The following is a 16,769-nucleotide window of genomic DNA, read 5'->3' as shown; positions in this document are numbered from 1 at the left end:
GCACATTAATATGTGATTAATGTAATAATTGATGTATTTATTACAGTAGTAATTTACTTTTTTTAAAAGCATGCTTTTTTTAAAAGCATGTCCACATACAATTACTGTAATAATCGTATTATTGATTAAAGCGATAATTTAAACACTTTTAATTATTCTTATTAGTTTAAGGCCTTCAGAACTCCGGTCTACACCCACAGCCTCTCCCCGGGATCATCACCACCAACACATTCTCCCTCTCCTCCTTCAGAGGGGCTGCATTCCGCGGTATCTCCTGCCATCTACTGATGCTGCCGAGGGCCGGCAGCTCATTCAATTCACCGCGGGCCGGGCCAGGCTGGGCCGGGTGAGGCTCCGCACTGCCGGGGCGGTCACAGCCCTGCCCGGGCCCGGGCCACGCTCGGCGCTGCCGGGGCGGTCACAGCCCTGCCCGGGCCCGGGACACGCTCGGCGCTGCCCGGGGCGGTCACAGCCCTGCCCGGGGCGGGCCGGGGCCGGGCCCTGCCCGAATCCTCCCCGAGGGAGGGCTCGACGCTGCCCTTATAGCGGCCCGGCCGGGCGGTGCGGTGCGGGCCGTGCAGCCATGGGCGAGGCCGCAGCAGGCAGCGCGGTGCCGCCGCTGCCGGCGGCCGAGGCGGGCGGCGGGCAGGTGAACGCGCTGACCGTGCTGGCCCTGCTGGAGAAGCTGGTGTCCATGCTGGAGAAGGTGGACGGGAACCAGCGGCAGATGGAGCAGAGGCAGCGGGGCCTGGAAGGGGCGGTGCGGGGCATCCAGGAGGACCTGGTGAAGCTGTGCCGCAGCCACGGCGCCACGGGCGAGACGGTGGAGAAGCTGCTGGAGAAGTCGCGGAAGGTGTGCGCGAACACCCGCGCCGTGCGGGAGCGCCTGGACCGCCAGTGCGACCAGGTGCGGCGGCTGGAGCAGCACCACGCCCAGCTGCTCCGCCGAGACCGCTTCAAGGTGCTCATCTTCCAGGTGAGAGCCCTGCTCTGATCCCCGCCCGGGAACAACCCCCTGATGCTGCTGCCTGCTAACCCTCCGCACACTCGGACACCGCAGCTGGCTTTGTGCTAACTCGGCAAATGTGGAAGGAAAAACTTCTTCACCTTAGAAAACTTGGGGAAAGAGTAGTCTTCTGCTAACTCTCAAGCTTGGGGAACGCGCCCTCTTTTAGTCTTAGCAGATGCAGAAGAAACGCCCGCTTTTCCTCTTTGTGGACGTGCAGAAAGCATGTTTTCCTAACTCTTAGGAAATTTGGGAAAAGAGAAGTCGCTCTTTACTCTTGCAAACTTGAGGGAAACACTTTTTCCCCTCCTTTGTTTTCTTTTCCTTTCTTTGGCTAACTTTTAGCAAACTTTGTGAAGGAATAGAATAGAATAGAATAGAATAGAATAGAATAGAATAGAATAGAATAGAATAGAATAGAATAGAATAGAATAGAATAGAATAGAATAGAATATTCTCTTTAGCTCTTGCAGTCTTGGAGATAAAATTGTCTTTTACTAACTCCTAGCAAACCTGAGGGAAGAGACCTTGTTTTGCTAACTCTTAGCATGCGTGAGAAATCTGCCAGCTCTTATTCTCTGCAAATGAAGGGAAAGCCGTGTTTTACTAACTCCCAGCATATGTTTGGTGAAAGGTTTGTTTTATTGTGTGTTTCGGGGTTTAAGTAAACTGGAAGGGCCCTTACGTTTTTCCAAACTCTTGAGAGCCCATTTTGCAAACTTGCAGAGGAAATGCCCCTAAAAACTGCCACTGCCTCTGCCCTTGGAAGCAGGAGGGAAGCAGGGCTGCATCTCCCTATCTCTTCATGCCCTTCTTCACTCTGCAGGACTGATCTGGCCCATTCAGGGATGAGCTAAAAATTCAGCTTAAAATCTCAGCTTCCTGGCAGTCCATCGAGTGATAGCAGCAGTTTGCATATTTTCCCCTTTTTAAGCAATGGTCTGGATAGAGCACGCCGTGAGTTTAACTAAACACAGGACAGGACTTTCACATATTTAAAAGAAATAAAGACAGGCCTCCACAAATCACTGAGGGAGGGCAGGAGAGCAAATGCTGGGCTGGGGTAGTGACAGCTCGGGCACCTCACCATTCTGAGCTTGTCAGCTGGGTGTTACCTCTGTCAGCCACTAACTCTGCTCCTTGGTTTGTTGGGGCTTTTTCCTAAACAATCCCAAAATAAGAGAGCGGTGCTTGGTTGTAAAAAGCTGGCAGGCCTGGTCAGTGCACAGGCAATTCCCCCAGAAAGGAAGCCCCCACCTCCCTGCTTATTGTTCTCCCAAATTACAGCCCAGGCTTGTCAGGCCAGAAGAGGAGGAGCTGCAGCATGTTTCCACCCCAGAAGGAATGTGGAAATTATTCCAGAGACTGGGTAAATTAAAAGACACATGTTCTCTGCAGTTCTGCAAGTAATTTAGGATCCATGGCCATGCCATCTCCCAGGCCCTGTTAGCTAATGAGTGGCTAATGAGCTGACAGGTTCAGACCTAGACATTTTCCCATGGGGTGGGTGCACCAGCAAGGCCTGGGGGAAGGTAATTTTTAACATTTCTCATACCTCTGAGTGTGAGAATTAAGGCCTTGCTGTTACAAGGAGCGTCTTCCTCCAGAGAACTCAATATTTACTATTTTGGGATGACATAATGCAGGGAGGAAAGACAAACAGAGCTCTGTGTGTGCAGGACATTTGGGGTTAGCTTGGGTGGGGATCTTCCACTGGCAGCAATCTGCAGGCACTGGGTGAAAGCAGCAGTAAAAATCCCCAGGAAGGGTTTGAGGGTAAAGCAGAGTCCGGCTGGCTCGTTTCCTGACACTAAATAGGGGTGTAAAGCTAAGGCATGTTGAAACCTCTGAACTGTTCCTTAATAGTGCACAAACCTAAGGCAAACAGCACAGGCCTGGGTCCCAGAACAGCAGATAAAGAAAATCTTTTGCCTGTCCCTGGGGTGGTGCCTTTGGACAGCAGATCTGCTCTCCACAGCTTTTACAGGGATTTAGGTGACTCAGTTCCCATCTCTCACCAGAAAATGTCACCACAGTGGAGGATGATGAACTTAACCAGTTCCAAGCCAGTGCAGATCAGGAGCACAAGACCCAAAAAAAGAAACACTGCAGTTAAACTTGCTTAAAAAAAACCCCCAACTTTGAATTGCTCCTGGCAGTGCCCTGCAGTTAAATGGCACCATGGACTGTCCCTCCTTTCAGGCTGCAGGAGGGACAGTCTGGTAGTCAGCAGGGCCACTCCTTGCTAGGATAACTGCACAGGGGATAAACAGCAGGCTGGCTGGGTTTCTGTCCTGCCTTGCACAGGAATCCATGGAAAAACAATTGCAGGAAGGAGAAGTCACATAATGAAGCCATATTGACGCCAGGTCTCTGTGAAAACAAAGGGGAATCTGGATGTATGGAACTCCTCTTCAGCTGGGGGATCCTTCTTTTCCACTGGAAAAAAAAAACAATGCCAAACTTCACAGAGCCTGTTCCTCATTAGAAGCAGCTTCCCCAGCTTAGGCAGACAGCTCAATATGAAAATAAAAATTCACATTAGTGATTCAGTTCTGCATTCACATATACCCTAAACTCCCTGATACTTGGTGGGAGCACTGAGCATAGCCAAAACACACGACTGAGCTCCAGCTCTGCATTTTATGAAGTTGTGCTGCCATGTGCCAGCATCAGCTTTCCCTCTGCATATGCACTGAGAATGAACTGTGTTTAGAAAAGTTCACCTATTTACATATTTTCCATTAAAATGCTCTTAGTTTTCTCTCCCTAGAACATCTGCATATATTTTTTTAATTGGTGGCATATTTTAAAGGAGCTCCATTCCAAGAATTTGAGGATGCAAAAGTTATTATAAATGACACAGCAATTCAGCAAAACACTGAAGTGACTGTTTTAAAAATCCTTGTTAAGCTTTGGCATTGTTCCCCTCTGTTTTGTTCTCGCCACATGACCAGCTTTTTGGTTCTGGTTTGGTGGGGGTTTTGTTTGCTTTTTTAGCTGCAAAAGCAGAATGGAAGATTAAAAAAAAGGCTCATGCTTAATTTTTCAATTAAATGTCATGATTACTGGTTAAATGTCATGGAAATAGGACAGATGAAATAAGTCAAAATTGCAGCTTGGGGTCAAGCACGCTAATGTTCAAGTCCTTTTCAGTCCTTTACCTTTGCTGTTGGTAAATCCTTCTTCCTAAAATAAAGCAAGAGGAGGGCACCAAAAATTAGCTATTTTATTGTACCTTCTTGTTCAGATCACTGCAGTAATCTTTTGCAAAAGCAGCTACAAGCTCCCAAATGAACAAGTGAGGGAACCAGAAGAACTATAAGCTGATAATGCTGTGTTCCCCGCTGGAGCCTTGCAGAGAGAATACTCTGATGTTGATTAATGACAGAAATACCTCCCACAGCTGTTTGGGCTTGGCCCAGCTGTGCTGTGGGAGGTCAGGGGACCGTGCAGCCACCACCCCAGCCTGCCCAGGATGTGCAAATGGGCTGGTGGCACTTTGCTCCTGCCCTCCCTCACTCCACTGTGACACCCAAGCCTGCAGAGCTGCATTGTCCAAAGGAAAATAGCCAGAGCCGGTTTCAGGAGGATTTGTCATGTTTTGACCTATTTTGTGCAGCAAAACAAGTTTTAGGCTACTGATCATTTGGGCATGTAACAGCAACATACAGAGGAGCAGGGCTGGGAAAATGCCTTCTCTCCTCCTTGAAGGTCACGGCCTCATACAGCAAATATAACAAAAGAAACCAAACCAAAGCAGATTGATTTCCCTCATGCAGCATCAGAGAATCAGCACTTCCTGAGTAAATTAGCCACCTGTTGGCTCAGGCCACCCAGTTTTGTAGTGCACTCTTATGGATCTTATTCCTTTTTGTAAAAGATAGGGATGCAATTCTGACCTGCAGGAAGTTCCCAGGGATGGCTGATAAAAGCCACAAGGAAGGCACTGATTTTAACCATGCAAGTATTACCAGTGTTAGCAAGAGTTGTTTTATGCAGAGGACTTCCACTGTTCTATTCATCTGCTACATGGAAAAATAAAATTCAGAGGAGCTAGCTACCTACAGTCAAGCCCATCTGAGGAAAAAATGCAAGGGCTGTTTTTGAACTCAGATGTGGAAAATACAAAGATGTATTGCTTTCTTAGAATTTTAGATTAGATCAAGAAGAAAAGATCAAAGTTCTACTACTTTTAGCATGGAAAATAGTTATGCAGTTTGTAACAGCTGGCGTTTTTCAGTGTATTGTTCTAGTCTTCCTAAATAAAATAGCAGCCTGCTTAAAAATGTATCAAAAACAAAATACAACTGTCACATAAACTTGTAAGACCAGAAAGTTATCAATAGCCCACTTACAAGGTGTTATCAGTAACCATGTTTGAAACAGAAATACTGTTCCACCACAGAGCATTCCTGCTATAGCACCCTCATGTTTCCAAAGCATTTTACTTCATTTATTTTCATTTGCATTTTCATGGTTCCTGTAATCCTGAGGTCTTTGGGAAGCATGGCATAGGAAGCATGTCATTCCCATTTTATAAGCACACAAATGGATGCCCAGAGGCTGATGTTTTCCAGAGCCATGTAGCAAGCTTAGACAGAGGGCTGATCACTTGAATTCCAGTACTGCCTGATAGCCAGGGACCACCTAGGATCTGCTTTTAATGCAGTCATTAGCCCATTATTATGCAGTGTATTTTTGTTTGGGGTTTTTTCCCCTTTATAAACATGGGTAGTTCGACAGTCTTTCTTTAGCTCAGTCAGAAAATTGATAAAAAATTGTAATCAAACCTGTATCCATATTATTCTAGAGACTGCATACAGCACTTCAGTTCAACATGAACACTGTAGACAGAGCCAAACTGACCTTGAGAAACACCTTTCAGACCCATCTCTGGCTCCGACTGCACTGTGATTAAACTCATATGACACCACTTTCCTAGATAAAACACTTAAAAAGTAACAACCCACCTCTCATTAAAATCAGAGCTTTCTGTACCACTCAGGCACTTACACCTGAACGTTCAGATGTCTAAAACTGCGTGTGATTACCTAGGTTTGGAAAGAATGCACTAGACATGAAAATTATGTTTTATCCTGAGTTCTCGTGCTCTGGGGAATAATTCAATGCTGCACCCACTCATGTAATCCACATTTCATTAACTGCAGTGGAGAGAAAATATAAATATTTGTACAGCAGTTAGCAGCTGGTTTCACTTAAAGCTGGTGCAGGTTTGTTTTGTTATCTTGGTCAGTGTTGCTGACAGTTGCAGCAACAGAATAGGTGTGGGGAGAAGAGTGTGGGCTTCATTGGATGTTCTCCTGCAGGCAGAGGGCTTGTACAGCTGTGTGCCAGCGGATCTGACTGAGGCCACTGGCCCAGAGAGGTGTGCAGAACACACAGGAACAAAGCATGTACAAACTGTCAAACCAGCTCCATTTCTTCCATACTTCTCATTTTTATATCCACATGGGATATTAACCAGCACACTCAAATCACTCTGTGTGTATATATCTAAAAATGTGGTATAAAATTATTCTGCCTATTGCATAGTCTTGGGTTCTAGAAGGACTACCAAAGTAGTCCTAGTTTTTAATAGGATCACAGAATAACGGAAACAATTAGGTTGGAAATGAGATTATTGAGTCCAGCCTGTGACCCAAGACCACCTTGTCAAGCAGACCACAATACCAAATGTCACGTTCAGTCTTTTCTTAAACACCTCCAGAGACAGCTCCACCACCTTCCTGGGCAGCACATTCCAGCCTCTAATCACTCTCTCTGTAAAGAAATTCTTCCTAATGTCCAACATATCCTCTGTGACACACAGCTACGTGTCCTCTTGTCCTGTCACTGGTTGCCTGGGAGAAGAGTCTGACCCCCACCCTGGCCACAACCTCCTTTCAGGGAGTTGTAGAGAGCAATAAGGTCACCCCTGAGCTTCCTCATCCCCAGAATAAACAGCAGCCATGTACAACAGCCTTGACAGCAAATTTAACCCAAGACACTATTCTCTTCAGTGATCACAGCTGTATGCTCAGTCCTGAAATAATGAGCATGAACTTGGAAAAGTGTGTGTGGCCTTTTTCCCCCTTAACTGTACACTCAGGCCCACTGGGGACAGATCTGAGACTATTACAACAATTTCACTCAGCACTTACTGCTTTTTGTATCTAAAGATAAATGTGGAAGGAGGAGGGAAAAGAAAATCCTCGCAATGCATGTGAGGAAGCGAAATTGCATGCACTCTGTCTGAAAGCGATAAAGAAGGTAATGAGTAGGGACTATGCAGATCCAAGGCTCCAAGTGCTGAGAGGGGAAGGGAGTGTGCAAAGAGCCTCATTTTCTTTGCATGGGTAGATGCCTGCAGAACCTGCAGAGAACAGAGTGCTCATTGTGCTGCCTCTGATCTGCTCGGGGTTGCAGAGCTGGTGCACTTGGTGGGCACAGACATCCCTCGTTATGACCTGCAGCTCCTGCCCAGCCTCTTCCGGTTCTTCCTTTCCTTTCCCTTTCCCTTTCCTTTCTTGGTTTTGTTTCTAAAAAGCAATACTTTCCCTGTTAGCTAGAATCTCCTGTTTTCTATGTGGTATAGTGTCTTTTTATTTCTGTATACCATAAATTTCTATCCTTACATTTCAAGGAGTTGTCCTGTCCACATTTTAATGTTTACCAACAAAATTTACTAGTTTAGGTTTTTTGGGTTTTTTTCTGTAAATAGCTGTAAAACAGAGTGTACTCTAAACACCATAAACTTCATGGTTTCTCAATATCAACAATCCATTTCTAATATCAACAATCCATTTCTAACAGCAACATATATTTTCCAGGAATATGGCAAAAGTGCTAACTGCATTTGTCATTTGAGATACTTCCCAGATGGACCCAACACTTCTGCAGGGATATTCTGAGTCTTTGGCTCGAGAAACTGAGAGCTCTGTGGGGTTATGTGATTTTTGGAGGTCTTCAGTACAACCTCCCTCCCCACCATACCCTCGCTTCTCCCCAGGGACAGCTGTACAACTTCACAGCTAAACTCTCACTGAAGAGTATCTAATATAAATTAAAAGAACAGGATTTCCATTCTCTATACACCCCAAGTCACTTTCAAAGAGTAGTCTTACAGCTGACAGCTCATAAGTCTTAAACTTTACCAGCTAATGGTTCAATGGGCTTTGAGTGGTTTGTTACTGGTTAAATGTATGGAAAAAAACAATAAACATTCAGCATTCATCTCATCATGGGGAAGGGGAAAACAATTGCTCAGGGTTGTGCTTTGTTTGTTAAATTTGTATCCCGTGAACTAAGAAACTCAAATATTGTCAATCCTTTCAGGAGGAAAATGAGATCCCTGCCAGTGTTTTTGCAAAAGAGCCCATTCCCAGCATTACAGAAGGAAAAGAGGAGCCCATGGATGAGAACAAAACACTGGAAGAAACCTTGCACACAGTGGAGTTGGGTTCAGATGATGAAATGTTTCCTGAGGGAGATGACTTGGATGACAGCGCAGAGGAGAAAACAGAAGAATCAAGAGCTGAGAAACTTAAAAGATCCAGCCTCAAGAAGGTGGACAGCCTGAAGAAAGCGTTTTCCCGCCAAAACATCGAGAAGAAGATGAACAAGATCAGCACAAAGATTGTGTCGCCCGAACGGAGAGAGAAGATCAAGAAGTCACTCACTGTGCATCACCAGAAGTCCTCCTCTGGCAAGGGCCCGGGTTTCAAAGTGGGATTCGGCACGAAGAAAGGCCGTGAGGGGGAGAGCCCTGCGGAAGCCGAGGACAGGCCCTCGGAGACGGCGAGCACCGAGCAGGCCGAGAACGAGGACGAGGTGTCCTTCGCCAGCATGCACTCGGACATGACCCCCAGCACCTCCCTGGCCGAGCAGGGCAAGGCAGCCAGCGACACCCCGGAGAAGGAGGCCGCAGGGGAAGGGAAGGCCTCGATGAACAACAACATCGAGCTGTCCATCGTGGAAGATGATGAAGAGTACGGCGTGCCTCTAGAAGCTTCTAGCCAGAAACTGTTGGATGAGAGAAACCCATTTAGCGGGGAGATGGAGCAGTCTGATGAAGAAACGACCCAAGCAGCCGTCCTGCAGGTGGACCAAACAGCATAGGCAGCCCAAGCCCCCCTTCTCCTGCCAGACACACACGGTTTTCCTGAGGGGAGGAACTGGTTTCACCTGCACAGGCAGGAGGAGCGACTCTTCCATCCTTTCCTCTGCAGCGATAATTTATTGAACGCAGAGTGGGCAAGGTCAACGACTAAAGCTGCAACGTGCTCTGTTTTAGGCAGAGTCACTGGTGTTGATGAATTTAGAGAGGCTGCCAGCTGGTGTCAGGGACTAGCAGGAGGACAGGGTGTCTGGTAGAAGCAAGCTGACCAAGTGGCTTTTTTAGAGTTAGGTCAGAGGAACGCATGGAGAGTAGCCAAGACCCAAGCATTTCTGTTCTCTTCTCTTCTCTCCCCCCTGTATTTCCCAGCACTGTGAGTAGTTTTGTATGTCAATGTAGGAATACCAATGGCAATGTTTGATTTCAGTTGCCTTGCCATGCTCTGTGAACATTAACAGCCTCAGTAATTGTGCACACACGTGCAGTTTGTTCAGGGCTTTGCTCCACAGCACCATAGGACTAAAAGAGCAGAGTACTTGTAGGGCAAAGCTGAAAACCCAGTTCCATCCATTTCAGTGGGGGAAAGATTTTTGCCAGTAGTCACTTGCTACTCATTTAGAAAAAAAATCACTGTGTTTAGGTGGGGGGGGCAAAAAAAAAAAAAGGTGTTTTTCAATTTATCAGAGTTACAGAAACACATTAATGACAAGCATGAATGTGTGATCAGTTACTGTACCTTTAAGGGGTCAGAAATTCAAAAGAAAAAAGTGTTTGATAGGAACATGAAGGTATCCTGAAGAAAATATGAAATGCTATGAAATGTAAAAAAAAAAGCAAAAATAACGCCCCCCACAGTATTCAATCTATACTCCCAGCTTAAAGTATATATACTCAGATAACACTAATTAATTCATAGTCTTTATAGCAATATACTATCAAATTTTGCACCTGCACAACTTTGTATCTCAGAGTATTTTGAAAATAGCATAATTTATCTTTTTACAGATTATTTCATATATAAAGCTATATCTACACAGGAAAGTTAGATAATTACAGGGATGTAAGGACAATTTCTTCAAAAAAGGTGAAATACTCTTTCAGGCATGTCCAAAGGGAACAATGTGTTATGGATTGAACTTCATGGCAGGGATGAGTTTACCTAAGTATGAGCCTGCAAAGCCACAGGATTTGGTTCTCTGCTGGTAACTTTGATCAAAGCCACCCACCTGCTCTCAAAATTACTAGTCTGTAATTTTTCAAAATTAATTGAAAGGTAGTTTGTTCACTATGAATGTTCATTCCTGTCACTTAAAGGTAAGGGGCAAGGGAGGAAAGGGAAGCACAATACCCACAACAGTTCCCTCACATCCTTGGTTGTTTATGCAGTGGGTTATTTTTATTTTTTTATATACATAAAAAATCTACTGATACTTAACATTGCACTAAAAGGTTGCTTCCTTTTGTGTTTAGAATCACACATTACAGGGGAAATACAAGCTACAGCAGAAGTACCATTATGAAATAATTAACAGGTATTACTCCACAGGGATAATATCTGTAACCAGTAAATCACACTGGAAGTTAGTTTGTCAGAGCTTAGTGTAGGCAAGTACTGTTAAGAGTTAAGCTCTTAAGTGCATGGTATCATATAGAAGATACTGTTTCTAAGAAAAATCATGGCATAACTCGTGCAGCTATATTTTTATTTTGTATTAACTACAGTGGATTTCAATAATTTTTACTTGTAACTAACTATGAATATGACAAATAAAAGCATAATATAAAACACAGCCATGTCAGTCTTTGGGAGAAAGCAGTCTGAGAAGCTGGCAAAGATGAAATTTAAAGGTCAAGTATTTATTACTTCTGTTCATGTCCCTGTTGTATCTATACAATTTTCTTTCTCATCCTGCGCTGTTATTTAGCAATGCAAACACCAGTGCTTTGCTTTCCAGACACTTCTAGCCCATCTAAAAATACTCAGGCACTTTCCAAAATCTCCTGGCTCAATCTGCATCTTTTTATTGGGCTGCAGCATACTCCTAATACCCTAAATAGTCCTGAAAGCATATTTATATTGAAGACTATGTTCTGTTTATGCACGCAGATAAACTCTTGTCTTCTGGAGTGCCACATAGTCTTTAGCAGGCTTAATTTTACTGACAGACCAAAGAAAGCACGTTTAACCTTTATGCAGCAGCTGTCAACCTCCCACAGCCACGAAGTGCTAACCAGGAGCCTCAGCATCATGTTTACATTGTGCTTTCAGATATGCTGGTTTGTTTGTCCTGCTAAGCTTTAATTCAAACAATACCCCTGGCCATGCTTTATCCAGTTTCAGAGATGCTGAAATGAATCCCATGCACAGTGTTCTAAGAGCATTACAATGCTATCCAGCAAAACCATTGGAAATGCAGATCCTGAGCATCTGGGGGAATTAACTCAAATACCCACTTCAGAATACAGCACACACACACACACAGCCAGCAGTTGCAGGACTGGAATTAAATGTTTTCTCCGTCACAATTGCGCATGTACAAGGACAGGTGGGTCTGTAATCCTAACAAACAAAAGAAAGCATGCTTTGCAAGAGAGAAAAATAGTCTCTCAACTCATGAATGTCTGCTTTTGTGCTGTCTTATAAACCCAGAGGAGGAAGCAAGCTCAGGCTCTCAAGATGTCCCCAAGCTGTTTTTTCCCCTTGCCTTCCACTCTCAAGGCCTGCCTGCAAACATCAGCCTGCAGAAGTTAGTGTTTGAGGGGGGATTGTAGAGGATTGCAGACTGGGACCAGCAGCCCTGCATTCTTTCAAGTATCTCAGGCATGTGCCTGGATCTTGTCAGGCTGGCAGATGTCAGGCATATGCACAAGTATTCTGTGATGGTGCTGACAGGTTTGTCTACATAATTACTTTTTTTAAAAACTGCTTGTTTACACTTCCTAACTCAGTAACAGTAAGCTCCACTTGTACCACAATTCCTTGGAGGACCTGACCTGTGAGCTGCTGCACAGATTCAGAGTCTGACCTCCACCGGAATCGGCGGCAGCTCTGCACAAAGAAAAAGGGTGTGATAAAGCCCTTATGGTATAAATATTTAAACTAGCTGCACTCAGCAGCTGCTGATACTTCCATTTTCAATGACACAAAACCAGCTGACACTTCTGTCCCCTTTTAGGGGAAAGAGCAAAGAGCATCCCATGTTGACCCCCACGTGCTAACCCACGAGCCAGCTCCTCTGTGAAAAGGCATAGATCGGGGTTTTCTAGACCATTTCACTGGCAAATAAGGGAGTGCAGTGAAAGCCATCATACAGGCCTGAGTGAAGCATGTTCTCTTTAACAGAAGAAAGGAGAGAAGAAAAGGATCAGAAGGTAAAATACACCTGGACAGCCCTTAACACTGATGCAGTGCAAACCCTTTGTTGTTGCAGGCTGTAATGCCAAACAGCTGCACAAGCGATGACTGATAGTCACTCAATTAAAAAGAGGTAAGCTCAGAAGAATTAGTGAAGTAGTGGCAATTTGTTCGAGGTCAGACTCTTCACAAGGGGCCAGTCCAACCCTGAAGGTTAGTGAAAAGCCTTCAGCTGGTTCAAAAGATGCTTTGAGCCACACAATGGTTTTGGGCCACACATACAGCTCCTGGGATCATCAGTAAGCTGTGTGTGCACAGATGCAGGACATGAGATCCCTGTATCTCCCCAATCCAATCTGCTTAGCTCATCAACCCAACAAAAAGCTATCCTGCCATCAGCACATGGCAGAAAGGAAGGCTCTGCCCTGCTTTGCAGGGTGCACTGTGAGCAAAATTTAAAGCAAAGTTCTGACTGCAAGGTCTGTGCTGTTGGGAGCTGCCTGTGACAGAGAGAGCAGAGCTACAACTCTTGCAAACATCAGATAGGCAGGGGTAGAAGTTCTACTATGACCCACTGAGACAGACACACTCTGGGAGTCAAGGGGAAGCTGTCAGGTCATCTTACAGGCAAAGAAAAGGATTCACCCACAGCAAAGCGAATCCCGCAGCTGCCTGGCCCCGGTGCTGGTCAGGGTTTTGCCTCGGCAAGGCAACGAGGGCCAGGAAAGAATGGCAGAGCCCCGGAGGTGCTGACTCAGCACCCAGGCATCCACCGCTCCTGACTCACCGCCCGGCTCTCCCAAACAAACGGAAAAAGGCTCAGAGCCGCTTTCCACCGCCCCACACTGCCCCTTGCCAGCGTTTTGTTACAGCATTTGCACTGAACCAGCTTCCACCCCGGGCTGGGTCTAACTGCGTGCATAAAGAAATTTTAATCAGCATACTTGCAGCTGTCAGTGGTGGCTGATCTTTCCTGCCCTCCTTTTGATCAAACTGCCTTTTTCCCCCTCTTCCTCTCACTCCACCGAGTCATTTGTGGGAGTCTGAATTCAAATAAGGAACTCTCCCTAACTGCATGCTGAAAACTGATAATCAACGTCATCTTTAATTTTTCTTATGTGGTTATCCCCTTTAATGGACTGTGCTGCAGTAACTGGGAATAAATCTGCTTTGGGTTAAGCTAGAGATTGTTATTTATTTTTCTTTCAGATCAGAGATTAATATTGCTGTATGACCATTGGCACTAACCTCTTTTTCCATAGCAACACCAAAGAGAACATAAACTATGACTCATAATTTCTCTCTGGAGGACTTTTTTGTAATTATGATCATTCCACAGTTCCTAAAATATGTTAGCTGATATATAGCTCTGGTATAACAGCTTTGATTTTCCTTCATTTGAACACCCAGGCAGAAAGAAGAGACTTCCATTATTTTCTCTCTCTCAGGCTGAGCTAAACACTACACCAAGTATCATACATTCATTATTCATTATAACTGTGTGCCTCCTAAAAACTCCACAGCAATGTTTTCTTCATAAAGGTGAAACAGGCTTACTCACTTTCAATAACCTTAAATAATACTGACCTTCCAGAAGAAGACTCGTGTCCTTCCCCCCATGGTTAGTGAATTGGGGGCTGAGAGCTGGAATTGATCCAAATTGGGAACTGTGTTATACGGGCTGGCAGCAAGGTTGCACACCAGCATTGCTCCTCTGCCACTCAATGGCTTTAAACCCCCCAACATTTCCTTTCCCTCGGATCACAGCTGCAATGTACCCTCCAAATTCCACAATCATGGTGATACTCTTCACTACCTTCAGTGTAAATCTGGCCTTGGAACAACTTGTCCGTACAGCTCCCTGGAATATCGCAGCAGATAATCACATTGGATCATCACAAGAGATTACATGACTTTGTGTGTGTGTGGCTGTCCTACATTTCCCTTACAACACAGTCTGCTGTGTCCTGGTGCAAAGTGCTCAGAAAACCTGTAGTGCCTGTTGCTGGAGAATAATTAGAAACACACAATCAGCAAATTCAAGGACACACACATTCAGCCAACAGCCATAATCCAAAATGGAGAGACAGAACAAGCATGCATGTCTCTCTGCTCTGCAGGGTGATCCCCAGCAGCTGAACCAAGCCCAGATTGCACCAACAGAAGGGACACGTGGCTTGCTCTTGGCCTTTCCAGTGTGAAGCTGCACATGCAGGCTCAGGCTTGTGCAGGCACAACGTGAAAGAGCAGAACACCAACCAACACAGCATCAATCACACTGCAGGCTTCCCTGCTCCTCCCTCAAGGTTTGTGGAAAAACACCCTGAACCTTCAAATTCCTGAAGGTAGGGGCCAGAAAGTCACTGTAACCCCTGTGCCATTATCTGCAGTGAGGAGACTCTGGCTTTGCCTTTGCTCCCTCCCATCACGCTTGAGCTGTGTGGAAGTGCAGGTGATGTGAACTGTGATGGATACTGGAGATGTGCAAGACAGTGTTAGGAACAACAAGCACACAAGGGATGACTGCACTGCACACCACACACACATCCTCATTGAGATCGAGTACCAGGCACAGCCCAACTGCAGAAACACAGCACTGCTCAAGGAAATTTATCTTATTCCTCAGCTACTTAGCTCCTGATGTCCTACACCATCCATTTAAAGGGAGTTTCAGCATCCTTTCAGAGTGCTGCCAGCTATGGTTGTATATGCCCTTATATTACTTGTTCCTTCTGACATGCCTGTAGGCAAACGAGCCCCATGAGGGTGACAACATGAGCTGCATTAACTCCCTGCCTGCTCCCTGATCCACTGCAGCACTGCCAGAGACATGGAAAAAGGGACAGTGAGAACATCTGACTAGTGGTAAACAAATTATGAACACAGGGAAGTTGCCTGCATTTGCAGGGTCAGTTGTCACTTCCACACGGCCACAGTGAAAGCTATGAGCTCTGTGTGACTTTCTCTAAATAACCTTCATTTCCCTGCAAGGGTCACCATTTTCCTGTTGGCAGTAGCTGGAGATTGGCAGTCAGAGAGCAGGTTATGACTGAAAGCGAAGGGTGACATGTCCTGGGTAAAACTGAAAAGAAGGAGGTTTCTTTTGGCACATTGAGGCTCTTTAGAACAACACCTGTGTGTCCTGTGCGTGCCACTGCACAACTCTTCAAAGGAAAAGCAAGCTGCAGGACACAGAAATACACATTCTTGGGCTAGGCTCAAAGCCCAGATATCCCAACTGAAAGAAAATCATGTCATACTCTACCTATTAAACACTACCTATATCATAGATATGAAATATATGTGACACACAGCTTCAAATAAGGTGAGAACCTGGAAAGGTTTTAATGGATTTTGAAGTGGCTGTAAATTCTTCTGCTAAAAAGGGAAGTAGACTGGTAGGATCCTACAAATCTAGTCCTAAAAAATATCCCTGATGCATTGTTTTTATTTTAATTAGCTCTCAGTAATTTTTAATGATACAATAGTTGACATGCAGCCAGGAGTGGAGGAAGGCATTAAACAAGAAGTGTGTAGGAGGAGAAAAAAGTAGGAAAATGTGGATAAGGAGTGGAACAGTGGGGAGTGCATGAGAGAAGGGAATGTGTGAGGAAGGAGTCACTAGGAAGGGTGGGGAACTGGAGGAAGGAGCTGAAAGGCTACTGAGAAACACCGGCAGAGTGCCCAGAACAAAGGCTGGGACAGAACCAAGAGGCACCAACAAAAACGGGAAAAAGGAAAAACAAGGGTCAACAGGGTCTACAGCTCAATAATATGGAAATGGGAGTAGGGAATCAGAAATTACTGTGGGACAGCTGCCATGTAAGACAGCACCAGTGAGCAAAGAGCTCAATATTTATCATCTCTCTACCTGCCAAAATGCATTGCTGAAGCAATGCCCAGGATTAGGTCTAGAAGTGATTTTTACTGTGCAATGTAGTCAATCACTTTTATTTTGCTTCGAGTTTTTGTTTGACAAAAGTTGGTCTGGAATAGGCAAAAGCATCATCTTACACCAAAATAGCTCAGCCTGAGCCTGCAGAAACCCACAGTGGTGACAGCACCTTGCCAGGTCTGCAGTGCAAGCTCACAGATCACATTTGCCATGTCTGCTTCTTCCAGGGCTTGAGGGAGAGAGGTCAGGGGAAGAGGAGAGGTGCTTGAACAGCAGGATGGAGTCTCCTCCTGTCCAGACACTTGGGTCCTTCCCCACTGCCTCCTGCAGACCAGGGGCAGGCAGGATCTGCTGGAAGCTCTGAGGAGTGCACTTCCAACAGCTGGATTTCACT

The 16,769-nt window shown here is 45.4% G+C and overlaps 1 protein-coding gene across 1 annotated transcript; it reads left to right on the top strand.

Moving 5' to 3' along the window:
* Window positions 1-317: 317 nt before the first annotated feature.
* On the top strand, window positions 318-10,915 carry CAVIN2 (caveolae associated protein 2). The gene is made up of 2 exons (XM_005492770.4): window positions 318-976; window positions 8,345-10,915. Exons 1-2 carry the CDS (start codon window positions 584-586, stop codon window positions 9,125-9,127), a joined length of 1,176 nt encoding a protein of 391 aa, XP_005492827.1. The 5' UTR covers window positions 318-583; the 3' UTR covers window positions 9,128-10,915.
* The last annotated feature ends 5,854 nt before the right edge of the window (window positions 10,916-16,769 follow it).

This window comes from Zonotrichia albicollis, chromosome 10 (assembly GCF_047830755.1).
Source record: "Zonotrichia albicollis isolate bZonAlb1 chromosome 10, bZonAlb1.hap1, whole genome shotgun sequence".
NCBI lineage: Eukaryota > Metazoa > Chordata > Aves > Passeriformes > Passerellidae > Zonotrichia > Zonotrichia albicollis.
The sequence above is the reverse complement of the archived record's forward strand: the minus strand, read 5'-3'. Positions and strand labels throughout refer to the sequence as shown.

Bases quoted from the DNA above. Each gene is read 5' to 3' on its own strand.
- CAVIN2 (XM_005492770.4), top strand. From the start codon at position 584: ATGGGCGAGGCCGCAGCAGGCAGCGCGGTGCCGCCGCTGCCGGCGGCC. The intron at 977-8,344 runs GTGAGAGCCCTG...CAATCCTTTCAG, and splicing joins TCAAGGTGCTCATCTTCCAG to GAGGAAAATGAGATCCCTGC.